At 34.4% G+C, this 17,500-nt stretch overlaps 1 protein-coding gene and 1 pseudogene across 2 annotated transcripts in view; both read left to right on the plus strand.

The window, feature by feature from the left end:
- LOC145267073 (transmembrane protein 232-like) overlaps window positions 1–17,500 on the plus strand; it is a 288,020-nt gene that overhangs the window by 233,197 nt on the left and 37,323 nt on the right. For both annotated transcript variants that reach the window (XM_080123035.1, XM_080123034.1), the window contains exons 7-9: window positions 3,106–3,287; window positions 6,911–7,155; window positions 11,727–11,881. In XM_080123035.1, the coding sequence (XP_079979161.1) occupies window positions 3,106–3,287; window positions 6,911–7,155; window positions 11,727–11,881 (582 nt within the window). The remainder of the gene's footprint in view (window positions 1–3,105; window positions 3,288–6,910; window positions 7,156–11,726; window positions 11,882–17,500) is intronic.
- Window positions 16,789–16,905, plus strand: LOC145267254 (5S ribosomal RNA; annotated as a pseudogene).

A 17,500-nucleotide genomic window follows, 5' to 3' on the forward strand; every position in this document is an offset into this window, starting at 1 on the left:
TTATACGGATATATGTATGTGTATGCGTATGTGTGTGTGTGTGTGTGTGTGTGTGTGTGTGTGTGTGTGTGTGTGTGTGTGTGTGTGTGTGTGTGTGTGTATATATGTGTATATGAATGTTAGAATCCTACCCATATCGGGAAGGACACATAGTTTCCTTCCCGATATGGGTAGGATTCTAACACTGTTTCCTTTTCATTTTCGTATGGTCTATGATCGTTTTCTTTTTTTTGCATTTTTCCTTTTAATATCCTGAAGATGTCCTCTGCAATAGGGACGAAACATTGATCATTTCATAAATTCATTCAGTTTTTCTTTTTTCAAAACAACACACACACATATATATATATATATATATATATATATATATATATATGTGTGTGTGTGTGTGTATGTGTGTGTGTGTGTGTGTGTATATTCTCTATTTTACTTTATTTCATACGAGTCCACTTACCCCTCACTCCTCAACCCCATTTCCTGCTATTCTAAACCCCCCACTTGTCTGTACCCCTTTCTTTTATGCACCCCTAATAATTAATATTAACAGTATTTACATTATTATTATTGGTAATAGTGGTGGTGATGTTGGAGGTAGTGGTAGAAGTATTGTTACTACTGCCTTTATTATTTTCATTATTATTACTGCACTGTTTTTAACGCTATTACTATTGTTATTGTTATTATTATTGTTTTTATCATCATTATTATTATTATAATCATCATTATAATTGATATCATTATCATTACCATTGCTACTATAACCGCTACCATTATCTCCATTTTCACTGCTATTAACAGTAATTTTGAATTTAATTTTATCACAACCATTGGTAACATTATATTTAATGTTTAATTTTAATGTTTATTTTTAATTTTGCCTTTATTTTTATTTTATTTATTTTATTTCATTTTTTTTAATATTCAATTTTACATCTAATTTATTTTCAACTTTATTATTACTACTATTATTATAATTGTCATTACTATTATCTTCCATACTATTATAGTTACCCTACTATTATTTGGTATATTTTTACCACTCTCATAAGTAGCTATGGTTTCCTTACTCCCCCACTTTAACATCAATATGTATACTTAACCTTTTACATCAAGTTATACGCACTCATAGTCATTGCCACCCTAATATCCGACCTCCCCCTTATGATAATACTCCCTATATCATAACAGTAGAAACTTATAAATATACTGCCGCATATTACCTTTCAGTTTTACAACCTTACATAACCCCCCCCCCAAAAAAAAAAACTAATCAAAATTACCCACTCCATAGAAAATAGACACCCCACAAACCGTTAAAATAAATTACCACACAGCAACAATACACCCCCTATTTAACCATAATACATATACCCCTTAATCTCAATACTATGTTAAAGACCATATATATTCTTACATATCATACTATATATAATAAGCTTCTCCTTATTTTTTTAGAATTCAATAAAGCTTCCCCCAACATTCTATAATTCCTCTTAATCTTTTTCATCCCTAATGAACCTTACGCTAGACGCCGCATCTCCCCCATGCTATCTAGCACCTTCTCTACTCTTCTGATGAGAAGCAATAGGCTTCGAAATGCCCTGGCATAAAGAGTCCCTTCTATCCCCCAAATTTTGCCTGTATTCCATTATTCAATAAATGATCCATTCTATATCTACCAATATATAGTTTTGTGTCTTCATTTCATACTCTTGTCGTCCTACATATATATATATATATATATATATATATATATATATATATATATATATATATATATATATATATATATATATATAGGATAATTACAATGGAATGGTATATCCACCCAATTTCGGATATACTCTGTCAACACTGAGAAAGAATTTGGACCAAGCAAATAACACAGAATCAATGCAACAACGAATAAGACAGCCCGGTATACTTTTCGAAATATCAAGATTGAGCAGTACGCTTTCTCTATGTGGGAATATCACTTTCTCCCATGGGCCTATTTTCTGCCCACCCGGATTTGTAACCCCGAATGACATGGGACTCCTTCCGATAATGGACTACCCAGGTTGTATCAACTTCTCTGTTCGTATAATATTCTCCATATAATTATTCACAACCACTCAAAAACTATTTTCAATAATTGTGCAGAAAGCAAAATAGCGTCCATTCGCAGCTGAACATTTTGCTAACTGCATTTCATTTCCTCTGATGATATGAGCCATTGTTGAAAATCCATGGATTAAGGAAATTAAAAGAACCCTTTCTATATATTCCTTTGTCAAACAATAAATTCTTAAATCGAATATATGCCTCTATATGTTGTTTTTTTTTCAGAATTTAAAATTGAACCACAAAACTTATATATTGCTCTATTCTTAAATATTGAGCTTTTCCTTTTTGGCTAGGATCTCCTTGAAATATTACTTCAAGTAATATCGATCAGGATTTTCATCTGAATTCTATCAGTATCTTATTTCACTTAGTACAAAATAGACTTCATGGCTTGGTGGGGGATGCCCTTTTCTCTACCCTGCAACCTCTTTCCCATGGAAAAGACGTAGCGAGCCTGTCGTTTTTTTATCGTTATTTCCATGGCAAGTGCTCATCTGAGCTCCATTCTCTGGTCCCCCCTCGCCAATCTTTTTCAAAAAACACCCGACTAGCTGAAACCACCATCAATAATTTTCCCCACTCCTTATCTGTGCCTAAATCAAAACGTAGATTCCATGAACAAAGCTTCTTTCTTAGAACTGCACGCCTGTGGAACTCTGTTCCGCTTGCCTTTTTCCCTCCCGACTTCAACCTGGATGTCTTCAAGTCCAACACAAACAAATTCCTGATGAACCGCCCCCCCTAAGTAATGACACCTTACCAATTCTCCAATACTATTGCTACACTATCCCTTTGATTACTGTATACACAATAACCCTTATCCCCGAGTGGCCATTGGGCCTTGATAAGTGGTGAACTCCATGTAAAAATATATATATATATATATATATATATATATATATTCCAACAGTTTTTGTTTTTGCTTTTGTTTTTTGTTTTTTTGTTTTGTTTTTTTACTAGTTTTACTTTAAAACCGTTTTTGTTTCGATTATTTTCCAGGTCTGTCTGAGTGCCAATCTATTTATTCTTCCTACCCAGACGTTCAGCTGTCTTTAAGATTTATGGTCCAAGTGGGATCAATCATCCTGCCCGAGACCAAACCAAACGTTTGCAAATTAAAAAACATGCCGACCCCACAGACAAAAGAGAAGAGGGAACTTTCGCACGAAACGGCAACAATGGTACAATGAAATTCTTGTAAAATTCCTTTCTTTTTTGCGTTGCATATTAGCACTTCCGGGACATCGCCGAATTACCTAAGCAAGAAGATTATTAGGGTTTGTATTACTGTGCACATAGATTCGAAAAAGTTGTTAAAAAACAAATATATAACAAATAAATGTTATCAAAGGCAAGATAAGTTACTTTTCTGCCAAACTGGGTATATTTTTTGTGTTTTTATTCAATGTAACATGTTTATTCAGCTCGAAAAATATACAGTGTTTACCGATGTATTCGAAAATTCAAGATGGTGTCTCACACCCTCTTTAACACCGTAAGTATGGAAAAAGGTGTTATAAATAAAAAACTATACAAAATACTATTAAAAACCCGCCGAATATATGTCAACCTATGTCACGGTAACATATATTGAGCGAGTTTTTAAAAGTATTTTATCCGGTTTTTTATTTATAACATTTATTCACCAGCCAAAACCAAACACTACGTCCTCTTCACAACCAGTGGTATATGTTGATGGTAAAGCTTTGAAAACAGTATCTTCTTTTACATACCTTGGCTCTATTGTGTGTGATGATGCTAAATTTGAAAAGGACATCCAATGTAGAATTAATAAAGCTAGTGAGGCATTTGGTAGGTTGCGACACAGGGTCTCTAAAAGGAAAGGGTTTCGAGCTGAATAAACATGTTACATTGAATAAAAACACGAAAAATATATCCAGTTTGGTAGAAAAGTAACTTATCTTGCCTTTGATAACATTTATTTGTTATATATTTGTTTTTTGACAACTTTTTCGAATCTATGTGTATAGTAATACAAACCCGATTATTATTATTATCATCATCGTGTAGATTGAATTAGATTTGTTTTAAAGAGAAAAATATAATTCAAGGAAAAATATTGTTAAATGACGTTCAGAAATCAGTAACATATGTGAGAAAACGATATTGTTTTCGCACCCACCTAATAGCATAAACGCAAATAGATTTCGGATGAATCTAAAAATTCAGTACACAGAGTTAAGACGCCAGAAGTGGACTCGGTTTAGCTAAATATTGAACGGGAGTCCCCAAGCATGAAACGAAATACGAAACCACATGGAAACACATCTTGTTTTATTATGAAACAATAAAAAAAAAAGTAATAATAAACTTTTATTTTTTACATTTTTATAAATATTTTTTAATATTTAAACTATATTCATATAGAAATATTTTATTTCAAAAAAGTAATTCAAACTTTACATTTCTAGAAATAATTTTTCTAAGTATTTAAAATACATTCATATGGAAATAATTTCATATTTTCACAAATTTTATCACATAATTTTTGCCCCCCCCCCCCCCGACAAAAGGAGGGTGGACCCATAAATTCACTCTTGTTCGTTCGTCCTTTCGTCTGTCTGCACTTTTCTCAATAACTACACCTTGAAATTTTTTACAAACATTAAACATGATATGAGTAAAAAAGTAACAGAATTGATTTTCTGGGAAAACTCCAGTTACCCTCCTCCCCCAGGAGTGCCTTTCGGGTTAAAATGGCTAAAATTTACACTTTCATGCTTATTAAAAAAAATTTGATGCCTTGGATTTTTATAAAACTTTCTAAAAAGTTGTAACTAACTGATTTCAATATAATTTTGTTTGTCTATACTTTGCGATAACTCTTGGGTGTGCCTCAGGAGCACTTTTAGGGCTAATAAAAACACTCCATTTTTGGGACTATTTTACCATATTTGTCCAAACTTTTCTGTATGTCTATTTAGCAGTTTTGCAGGGTGCTGAACTGAAATTTAAATATGTAAGGCCTTGAGGACTCTTGAGGCTAAATGAAGCGGGGGAGGGGAATGATGGACCTAGTAATTTCTTTCTTTTTTTTTTGCATGGTGCAGAACTCAATATTATGGCCTAAAACTGTACCGTTTGTTCATTTTCACCAGGATTTTACGTCCCCTGGGGACTTTTGGAACAAAATGGAGGGGGGGGGTAAATGCTGAACTTAGTCATTTATTTATGCCTCGTTCACTGTGCACTCACGGGGGACCATGTATGCTTCACTTGTTTTAATATTTAAAATATATTCATACGGAAATAATTTTTAAAAATATTTTTTTGACATTTCTGTAAATAAAGTTTTCTTTAATATATATTTTTTTAAATTCCTAGATAGAATGTCTTTCCCAAGTTTTATCACATAATTTTTTCAAAAATAATGTATTGTCATAAAACAAAACACTTACCTTCAATTGAATTATGAAACCAAAGTTTATTATTTTTTTTTTTTTGTATTTCAACATAAAACAAAAAGTGTTAAAACTAAAATAATTTTTCAAAATAAATTATTTTAATATGGTTTCGTATTTCGTTTCTTGTTTACTGATTTCCATTCACTATTTTTTTTAAAAATTGACGAAAAATAATTTTCAATAAAATTCCATTTTAACTTTTTGGCATTATACTAACTTATAATTAAAGCATTCTTCTTCTTCTTCTTCTTCTTCTTCTTCTTCTTCTTCTTCTTTTTGCACGTTCGCTATTAGACCGATATTTGTAACTGACTCGAAATCTCATCTCCAGTAAAAGACACCAAATGTTGAATTTCTAGGCCTTTAATAGGGATGACCTTGAATGGAAGATAATTGAATAGAATCCAAAGACAAAAAGCAAGAAGGGACTCTATCATGAAAAGTGGAATTTATAATTTTGAAAAAAAAAAAAAAAAAAGATGGTATACACTTGTAGCCGTGAATGTGGAGCCGTTTCAACATGACCGATTATTTATTTATTTATTTTTTTTTTTACATTTCTGTAAATAAAGTTTTCTTTAATATATATTTTTCAATTCTTAGAATGTCTTTCACAAATTTTATCACATAATTTTATCATAAATATTTTTTTCCTAAAAAAAAGTAGCTACCTTCAATTGAATTACGAAACCGAAATCGAATTTTATTATTTCTTTTTTTATTATTTCATAATAGCACAAGAAGTGTTAAAATCAAAATACTTTTTTTGAATAAATTATTTCCATATAATTTCGTATTTCGTTTCACGTTTAGTTACTTCCATTCCATTCCATAGTTTAGCTAAGGCGAGTCCACTTGTGGCCGCTTCTACACATTTTGTAGTCGATAAATGGAGATTTTACAGTCGATAAAAGGAGTTTTCAGGAAAAAAACAAAAAACAAGGGTTTCAACTGATTCTAATAAGTTACAATGGTAGCTTCCAAATTATGCAGTCGGAATTACCTGAATATTACTGAATTATTAAAAAAAAAAACAACAACTTTAATCGTGTTAGCAGGTGAAAAATTGCCGCCATATTGTTTAAATCGAAACAGAAAAGAACCCCCCCCCCACTCTGAAATCATTTTCTTCAAATTCTATTTTTTATTTTCTTTAATAAATAATTTTCTACCTTATCGATTTTCGTAATTTTTTTTATATAATCATCTTAAAAATACGAGGAATGCGTAGATACCATTTTTTTTGTGTGAAATTCAGTTTTACAATTTCCGAAATCTCGTCCCAGTAGTATAGAAGTGCCACTTTGTGCACTAAATTTTTGGACTTAACCAGATCTGTTATATATGAAATTTTTGGTTAACGTGTATATATTTTGCAGCCTTGTGTATCAAATTTTGAAACTTGTCCCGAAAGTGAAGCACGCTGTCTTTCTGAACACAGTTCTTGGATGAGCAGCAGTATCCACGACTTAAGTCCGGCACTGTGGCATGCCCTCGATGTTTGGCGATGTCAGAACGTCCTGGCAATTTCAACCCTGCCCAACAAAACCCAAAGAGAGAACTCGTTTATGGCATCCCTCATTTCCTTAATACAATGCAGCCGTTCGCCCGACCACGAATCATGGTAAGTCGGCCTTTTCCATTTTAATCTAACATATACACACAAAACTCACAGAAATATAATAAATATTTATTTAAATCAATGTTCCTCGTTTAAAATGATGAATTATGTAAAATTTGACAAATAAAAATGGTGAACTTATACAATGCACATACATTAAATGCGGGCACAAAAACAAACATGGCGACAAGTGAAAACAATAGGGAATACATTGGATAATAAAAGGTTTGAATATCATAAAACTACTAGTCGGTCGGTGACAATTTTAAATGTAATATTTGTTCAAAACAGACCTGAATACCCCTAAAAATCAACTTTTTTTACAAGGTAAGTCTTTAGTTGGTACTCTAGCGTATTTTGACCTCTAATATATATATATATATATATATATATATATATATATATATATATATATATATATATATATATATATTAAATACTAGCAGATGTACTCGAGTTTGCCCGGTATTAAATGTAACGTTAAATTCCTTAAAAAAATGAATAAAAAAAAAAAAACGGAAAGAAATCAAGATTTGTGTATGCGAGTATTATATTTTTTCTAAACAGTTCACTTCTTGTAAGTAAAAAAAATACTTGAGCTGAGATCGAAACCAAAGCCTAAACACAATATGAGTCGAGTACGATAACCATTAGGCTAGCTTGACACAATTTTGAAAGAGTGTTTTCAAACCTACTTATTCTTAATATAAGGAAGCTGTCATGAGCGATTCGCACATTTAACAAGCAGATAAAAATCCGATGCCCCCACCCAAATAACATTTTTTCAATTTTAACCACTTAGCAGCTCGTTTTTCTGGATGAAAACCGATTAAAAGTTTTCTATATGTCTGAATACCCTATATACCAAATTTCAAGTCTGTAGATCAAAAATTCGTTGAGTATATAGGTTGAGAGTTGTCCTCACATACATACATATTCTCAACTTTAAAGATTTATTGATATCTTTCTTCTTTTTTTTTAAGAAAAATAAAATAATTTTTAATCTGACACTATTTGCTACCGACTTAGAGTCGCTTATTCTTCTATATCACCCAAAATTTATTAAATTCAAAAACATTTTGAGACTCCACCCCCAAATAAGAAACTCTACCTCTTCCGGTTTCGTAGTCTCGTCGACTGGTTCTAACGTGGGGGATCCATTTACTATCAGAAACTGAGCTTTAAATATTTAATGTTTTGCATTTTTTTTTTTTTTGATAATCTGGTAGATGCGTGTTCAATCAGTAATAACTAGGGATATGACAACAGAATATTCTTTTCATTGTTTTGACTGTCGAGTATATATCTGACACAGTTAGACACAGTTAATCAACCAAGAACCACATCACTCAATATAAAAGCATATAAGATATCAACGGATACACACTCGAGAGTCAAAACAATGAAAAGATTATGCTGTTGTCATAGACCTAGTAATAACCCGCTGCAAAAAATTAAAAAGACGAAAAGAAAAAAATATATAAGGAGTGAGAGATGTCTTGTCCGCCATAAAACATATTTATGAAACTAGGTTATAGACAAAGAATTTATAGTTTATATTTTTGAGACGTAGTTTCGTAAATTTAAATATCTTTTTTAATATCGCAAAATTTTATTTGTAATATTTTATTAATAATAGATATTATGAAGAAATAATTAAACCGTAAAATATACTTATTGGTCCATAACTCTTTTCAATAGCAAACTATTCACTAATCTTCAAAATTATTGTCAAGAAATTCAGCTTATTCAATTGTCGCCATTTTGAAAATGGCGTTCACATGGTACTCCCTCTTTTTATCGTTCATATTTATTGTACTTACTAGGAATTTTCACACAGGCCATCATCAAAGATTTCTCTGTCAACAACCTGTGGTGTTTCCTGGAGTGTAGATGACAGCAAGTCTCCCTAAATTTTCAGTACTTTCCAGCCTTTTCTAGTCTCACACAAAAACACGTGTTCACCTCACAAGCTATATTACTTGTCATATACATACACGCACACAAATACACGCGTGCACGGTCACATACGTACATATATTCACGTTCGCGTATATACACTCACATTCACGTGTATACACACACACGCTAACGTACACACATGTACTCACATATGCGCACACGTACGCACACATGGACAACGTCACTTCCCCTTTCAAAGGAAATCCACACATGCACAAAAGATCACCGGAAACAACTATAAAAGCAAGAGACAAGCTGTTTCCTACCCTTTTCAATTCGGCTTCCGAGCTGAGAGGTTTGACGAACCATTCACTCCTTTTGGGGCGCCCGCGCACGCCACGTCCCCTGCTACTGTATGTGTGGGGGCAAGAGTTATCAGACAGTACATACACCTTACACGTTTTCTATCTCCATGGCCTAGATTGGCTTTTACTCATTTTCTCCCTCTCTCTCTATACTACAATAGACTTTCCTTCTCACCAGCTAATAGCGAGAGACGCACACCAAACTGGATTGACTTTTCCTATTTCTCTCTCTCTACGACAATAGACTTTCCTTCTCACCAGTAAACAACGAGAGACGTGAGCCAAACTAAACGCGTGCTGTACCCTTTTCTTTCATGTGTTTCTTCACAAAATAAATCCTAGTTCGTTTACTTCAAATAAACGCGTTGTTCATTTCTTCCTCAAAGCAATTCATTTTTCCTTTCTCAATGCAATTCATTTCTCCTATTTTATACGACTGGGGGATATATATAATATATCCACCAGTTCACTACAAATTGGCGACACCCGAACGTGAGATGAACACGCATTTTCTTCTATACCCCAGACTGCTACACACCTCTTTCGATAACCTTTGCAAATGAATTTGTGTTATCACAATGGTCGTTTACCATAAGTTTCTCGCTGGCACCAATCATTATTATTATTTTTATTATTGTTGTTATTATGATTATTATGATTATTAGTATTTACTCATTAGGAGAAGTCACACAGGCCATCATCAAAGATTTCTCTTTGAGAACAACCTGTGGTGTTCTCTGAAGTCTGAGTGACAATAAGTCTTCCCAGATTTCCAGTACTCTCCACCTACTTTTAGATGCAGATGACATTGTGTTATCGCGACAGCTGCTTACCGGTGATTTCTCATTGGCGGCGACCATTGGTCTTCACTGGAATTTGGATGGCAATAAGCCTCCCCAAATTCCCAGTCCTCTTTGCACTCATCAAGTACTTTCTCTCTCTCTCCTCGGTCTTCCCATCCTCCTTGACCCTACCCCTCACTTATTTGGTGTGTGGTGCTTGTTTATGGTGAAATACATAATGCGGGTGGGGGAGGGGCGGAGGCAGGGGCGTTGACTCGTTAACTTACAATTATACCGATTCAGTTTTCGTGATTACATGGGATGTTCCTTTGTGTTTTACATCTTTTTAAGATTCTGACCATCCCTTTTGAGTGCAATTGTTTGAACCTCTCTTGCACTTGGTCCACCGGATATATTTGCCAGGTAGTTTTTTAAATTCTTTTTCATGAGTCCAGTTGCTCCTATAATTACTATACTTCTGTATGTGCAGTAAGCTCTGCATTGCTAACAACTTCAGTGGTGCGGGCGTGTTGAACGAACCTTTTGTTGGATAAATAGATGCATGACATCAATCACGGTAACACCGCATCTATGAATTACAGAAGTTGATTAACAATCCTATTTCAGGTTTCTTTTGTGTGCCTTGGTGAGCAACTTCCTCTTCATTGTCTTTCTACTAGTAATGCGAAGATTTCAATATTTTTCCTGATTCCAATAGAATTACTGATTCTGTTCTAACTTTCTGATTCCGATACAATTTCTAATTCTGATTCTTTTTAAATCTCTAATATTTAACTGTTGTGTTTTATTTTTATTTAAACATGCGCGTAATATGTGTACATATTTTCACAAACGTAAAAATACACTTGCACGGATGTGTGATCTATATATTTAAGTTTTATTATTAGTTTAAAATCAATAAATATTCATCATTTTATCATTGGTACCAACAATGGAAAATTAAGTTTTAAACAGAAACAAACAAACAAAAAAAGAAAATTAAAAGCATCGTTTTTTGCATTGAAAAATATTTTCGATTCCAATAATGGTTTTGATACACGAAAAGTCCTGATTTTATTATTCTTGATTCCGATTCTAATTTATCATTCCAACACTAGTAAGTACTGAAATTTTCTTGGATACCAATCTTCTGTACTCCTTCCTCAAAACCAACTTGCACAACAACAACAACCAAAAGCAGGTCACTCCAAACAGACTACCTTTGTCTATAGATAAGGGTAGCTTACTCAGCTGTCTTAATTTAGAGATTAACAACAAAGAGATCACTCCAAACAGACTTTTCCTTATCTATAGATGAGGAGAGAGAACTCAACTGTCTGAACTCAGAGACTAACAACAACAAGGAGGAGATCACTTTCAACAGACTTTCCCTCTACAGGTAAAGGGAGATAACTCAACAGTTTTAACAGATTAACAACCTATTCCTAAAGAGCACTAATCCTGACAATATTTCATCCCAAAAATCAATGAACAACTTTAATTTTGTTCTGTTTTTTTTTTTAAGCTGGGTAGATTGTGTGGTGGCGTTGACCATTCTTGCAGAAGGAGCCAAGATGAATCTGACGACTTTAAGAGTCCTCCAAAACATAGCTTGTCACTGCATCAATAGAACGCAGCAAACATGCAAATCGCAAACCATGTCACCAAGGCAGACAAAAGGTTAGTTTTCATAAACATTTATCTATATAAATAAAACAATGGATATATGTCTGTGCGTGTGTAAATATTTAACAGATAAACTACTGGTCACATAACACTGAAATTAACAGGAAATAGCAATCATACACCAAGGATGGTTTATAACGAGTAAAATCTTTGTTTGGATGGATTAATAATGCATACAGAAATATGTTAGCAAGTTGAAATGCAAAATGTTCATTTCAACCTGCCGACATTTTTTATTAGTTTTGCGCATGCACAAATTCATTCATAGTTTGAAGTGGTTTGATTTTAAATCTTTCTTATCTATCTCAGTAAACCAGATGCTATTTTTTTTTTCTGAATTTTTTCTTTTTTTTTTTTTGACAAAGTGTCAACAGCAAGACAACTCAGCGTTTTCTCGAGTCTGCAGATCTTGTTACATATATATATGTCATCACAAATAAAATAAAAAATTACATATCTAAAATATATAATTAGCATACTTTATTTAATAAAAATATAAATCAGTTTTATTATATATGTCCAGTTCTTCATTAGCACGGACGTATGTTACCGTATAAGAATAAAAAGTGTACAAAAGACGGACACTTGTCTATAAAATATATAATAGTGATGCGTTCCCCAGCACTCTCTGGCCAAAAACAGACGCGAAACAACTTGTGGAAAAATAAATGTCTTTATTTCTTTTCTAAAATGCTGCGGCTACAAAAATCAATTGTTTGCGTGTAGCAACAAGAAACTTAGCGACGACGTGGAACAGAGAGGGGGGCGGTTAACGGTGGTTGGTGGTCAATCGAGCAGTGTCCCAACAGCCGGGCACATGTCTGTTTTCTCTCCTTCTGCCCCTGACAAGCTATACGCTTTGTTTATATCAGTCTCGAGTTCCCCGATGCACCTGCGATGTCAACGGCTTTAACTTGTGACCCCATCAACGTGTACATCCGGCCTCCACTACTGTTGACAACCCATGTAACAATAGTATAATTGTTATTGTTAGAATTGTGACAAATCATAAAGGTTTGGAATGTGTAAAGAGGAGTGATCGGATAGCAAAGCATCGCTTTATCTTTAAGAACAGTAGAAAGTGGACCTTGGGTTTACTTTCAGCAATCTTGTAACTCACTCTCCTTATTTTGTCCTTTAGTCCTCCTGGGCGGTATTTCTGGCAAAGGGGGAAAAATTGTTTTTTTTCTGGGTTGGAATCTATTCCATCTCACTAGAAGAGTAGAAACTGGATCTTGGGTTTACTTTCAGCAGCGTCGTAATCCTTGCTTCCCTTATTTTGTCCTTTAATCCTCGTATTCTATGAGCAATGTTTCCAGGGAAGAGGGGAAAGAATTGCTGTTTCCTGAGTTCGTTAAACACTTATTGTTGATTAGCTTTTACCTTAAAGTAGTATTTTTCCTCCTTGAATCAAGTGGCTTCATGGCTTGTCTGGAGCGATTTCCATTAAAATAATTACTGTTTTCTAGGTCAGAATCTAATGCTTCTTGTTGGCCAGTTGTTGACCTTGAAGTAATTTTATTTTAGCTCCTTACATCAAGTGACTTCATGGCTTGTCTTGAACAATTTCCATTAAAAAAATTACTGTTTTCTGGGTCAAAATCTATCCATTTTACACTTCTTGTTGGTTAATTTTTGACCTTGAAGTAGTTTTTTTATTAACTTAAGATCAAGTGGTGATACTAAGAATGCAACTGCGAATTACTTAAAACTTCTACCAGTCATGGCTGACAGAACAAGAGCATCCTACCCCCCATGGATTATATAAAGGGTGTTTTGTTTAGGCCTCTTGATTTCTTGGGGAATATAGAGTTGCAACGATGCTCCTCCAAAGGACCCGGTTCTGGCTGGTCCTCTTCAGTTTGGCCCATGTCATTCCGGCAGCCCTGGTCTCAGCCTCAATGCTTCTTTTCCATGTCAGCCTCGAGTGACCAATTTTATGCTTGCCTTGCAGGTTCCATTCAAGAGCCTGCTTGGTGATGTCGGATGCAGGCTTCCGTAAGGTGTGGCCAATCCAGTTCCATTTTTGTTTTTTGATCTCTACCTCTATTGGGATTTGGTTGGTTTTGTCCCACAGTTGTTCATTGGAGATAATCTCCGGCCATCTGATGTTTAAGATGTTTCTGAGAGTTTGTGGGTGTTGGTCTTGGTCACTCTCCACGTTTCTGAACCATAGAGTAGAAGCAACTTCACATTAGTGTTGAAAATTCGGATCTCATCTGTTCCTCCATCCCTGCTGACAACACTGCCCAGGTACACAAACTTGTCAACCTTTCTAATGTTCTCTTGTTGTAGTTGCACTGGATCTTGCCTTCAGTTATTTACCCTCATGACCTCTGTCTTTTCGATGTTGATCTGGAGTCCAGTCTTTCCAGCTTCCTCTGCCTCACGTCATAGCTTCTTATATAAAGAGTTCCGTTCGAAATTCTGTATATATTTCTGAATTCAACAGAAAAGATTACCGAGTTCGACAATCACCAACAAAAGCCATTGTCAAGATATACTTTCACAAAGTTGGAGGTTACATCAGCCAAAACGTTGTACCGTAAGATGAATACCGTCGTCAGAATAATCCAAATAGCACACAATTAGTTTCACCTGATGCATAAGTATATCAAAGAGTTTTATCTGTTTGTTGATTATTACTTGGTTAAATGGCAAACTAACTTATGTCCCCCTGATTTACGTAATCTCCACTCTTATCAATGCCAGGTTGTCAAAATATGATAAACTAGTTTTTATTTTTAATTAGAGGCTGTCCGGCTTTGCCTGGTCATAAAATACACATACATTGATATTTTAACTTATGCAGATTTTGTATCTATTATTATAGAGCCAATTCTCTATTGATTATTTATTGTACCCAATATATAGTAATGATATGTATATGAAATTTAAAATAGAGGCAGAGAGACATAGAGGTTTGACGTTTCACCCATCTTATGCAGGCTTTCTCAAGAGAGGTGGTCTTGAGAAAGCCTGCATAAGACAGACGAAATGTTGAGCCTCTAGGTCTCTCTGCATCTATTTTAAATTTCATGTCTTCGGATTTTATCCATTTTAATAATCATATATATATATATATATATATATATATATATATATATATATATATATATATATATATATATATATCATTGATACTTTGTCAGACTTTATTGTGACACCATCACTAGATTGCTTGCCTACCATGGCTTAAGAGAGTCCCATCTACCCTCGAGAAAAGGATAGACCGTGCCAGTTTCTAAAAACCTATATATATATATATATATATATATATATATATATATATATATATATATATATATATATATATATATGATTTCCATAAAAACATTTCTGGTTTTTATGTCAAAAATCTATTTAACACTTCTCGTTGGCTAATTTTTTACCTTGAAGTAGTTCTTTTCCTAGCTTAATTTCAAGGGACTTCATGCCTTGTCTGGTGTTAGGAGTGGATAGAGTAAGTTCAGGGAACTTTATAGGTAGTTTAAAAGATTAATAAATACAAAAGGCACAGAATAATTAAACAACACACGTTTTTTTATAACAAAACAATGAAAAAAATTTATTTTGCATTAAGAAGGATTGTGTCCGAGGCGAAAGAAAAGAAAAAGGAACAGAAAGTTCTCGAGTTTTCTACCGCCTGGAAACAGAAAACTTGAAGTGTTCCCAGACTGTCCAGTAAAAGTCTTCAGTGGGGTAATCGCAGTCTGGGAGGGATTCAGCAGACAAAGAGCGAGAGGATAGAGGTACATGTTCTTTGGTGATTGGGGCTCCTCTGCTCGCTGCTGGATCGTTCCAGACAGGAGTAAATAGTCTAATAAGGGACACATAGGATTAATACGCCCTGGTAGCTGACTGGTCATTGTGTGGCCGAATCAGTCAGTAAGGGGGCATTAATCCACGAGAAAATAGTCTGTTATGGTAACTGCTACACTGTGTTGTGCATTATTTTGTCAAAATTATAGATGGAAGTTACCTCTCTTGGATTTTAAGAACTCTTCAACATTAAAAAAATATGATAAAACTTTATAATTCAGTAATTTTATTTTATTTATTCATTTATTTGTTTTTGTGCAGACGAGTTCTAGCAGATCTTGTAGCAGCAGGAGCAGCATATACTCGTGGCTTGAGATTTTGAATATCTTTGGCTTATAACATCATTGCTGATTGGTTGCTGCAGTCAACTTCCTTTCTGTCTTGGCCACTCAGCGATCAGCTCTCAGGTGAGCTGACCATGTGACAAAGTTCATAAAAAGGTTATGGTAACTGCTACAACTGTTTTGGATGTCAAAATCTATCTATTTAACACTTCTCATTGGCTAATTTTTGACCTTGAAGTAGTTTTTGTTTATTAGCTTAACTTAAAGTGGCCTCATGCCTTGTCTGGAGTTAGGGGTGGATGGAGTAAGTTCAGGGAATTTATACTGTTACTAACCATCAGAAGAGATGCTGATAATTTATATTCCAAAATCATACAAATTGAAGGAAACATTGTATAAATTATTACAGAAAAATAAAGAATAGTGCTCGTTAGGAAAGCCAATACGGCACAATCACGTTGACACATCGGTTCTCGCCAGATCACTCAACTGCAAAAATTACATTTGATTAAAAGTTATTAATAAAAGTAATGTTCATTTGGTATGTGTGGTTTTCATTGTAGAAAAATTCAGTGAGAAATATAAGGAGTTTTTAAATGAATACATTTATTCATTTGTCTGCAAGCAGCGTAAATCAGCAGACGACAACAGGGGATTCATGCAGTGTGTGTGTGTGTGTGTGTGTGTGTGTGTGTGTGTGTGTGCGTATGTATAACAGTATGTGATTGAGTGAGTTGAGAATTGTAGCAATTTATGGGCAACGTATCATGTTAACGTTTAATATTATTAAATTTGTTATACGGCACAATCACGTTGACACACCTGTTCTCACCAGATCACTGAAGTTAAGCAACGTTGAGCCTGGCTAGTACCAGATGGGTGACCATTTGGGAAGGTGAGGCGCTGTATGTACCGCAAGGTAAAATACCAGGTTTTTAGAAACTGGCACAGTCTATCCTTTTCTCGAGGGTAGATGGGACTCTCTTAAGCCATGGTAGGCAAGCAATCTAGTGATGGTGTCACAATAAAAAAAATACCCTTGATAGCTCTGACGAAGTATCAAGTATTCAGCTACCGACAAAATTTGAATTACACTACAAGTGCCAGGTACGTCCAAGGATGGAGTACTGTTGCCACATTTGGGCAGGAGCTGCTAGAAAGGACTAATCCTGCCTTGATAGAGTTCAAAATAGACTTCGTAGCCTCGTAGGGGATGTCCTTTTCTCTTCTCTGCGACCTCTTTCTCACAGAAAAGATGTTGCGAGTTTGTCTCTGCTTTATCATTATTTTCATGGCAAGTGCTCGGCTGAGCTCCAATCTGTGATCCCCCCTCGCCAAACTTTCACAAGAAACATCTGTCTAGCAGAAAACACTATCATTAATTTCCCCCACTCTTTGTCTGTGCCTAAACCTAAACGTAGATTCCATGAACAAAGCTTCTTTCTTAGAACTGCACACCTATGGAATTGTCTTCCGTTTTCCTGCTTTCCAGCTGACTACAATATAG

The sequence above is a fragment of the Euprymna scolopes genome, chromosome 42 (genome assembly GCF_053919585.1).
Source record: "Euprymna scolopes isolate OS-2025 chromosome 42, ASM5391958v1, whole genome shotgun sequence".
Lineage (NCBI taxonomy): Eukaryota > Metazoa > Mollusca > Cephalopoda > Sepiida > Sepiolidae > Euprymna > Euprymna scolopes.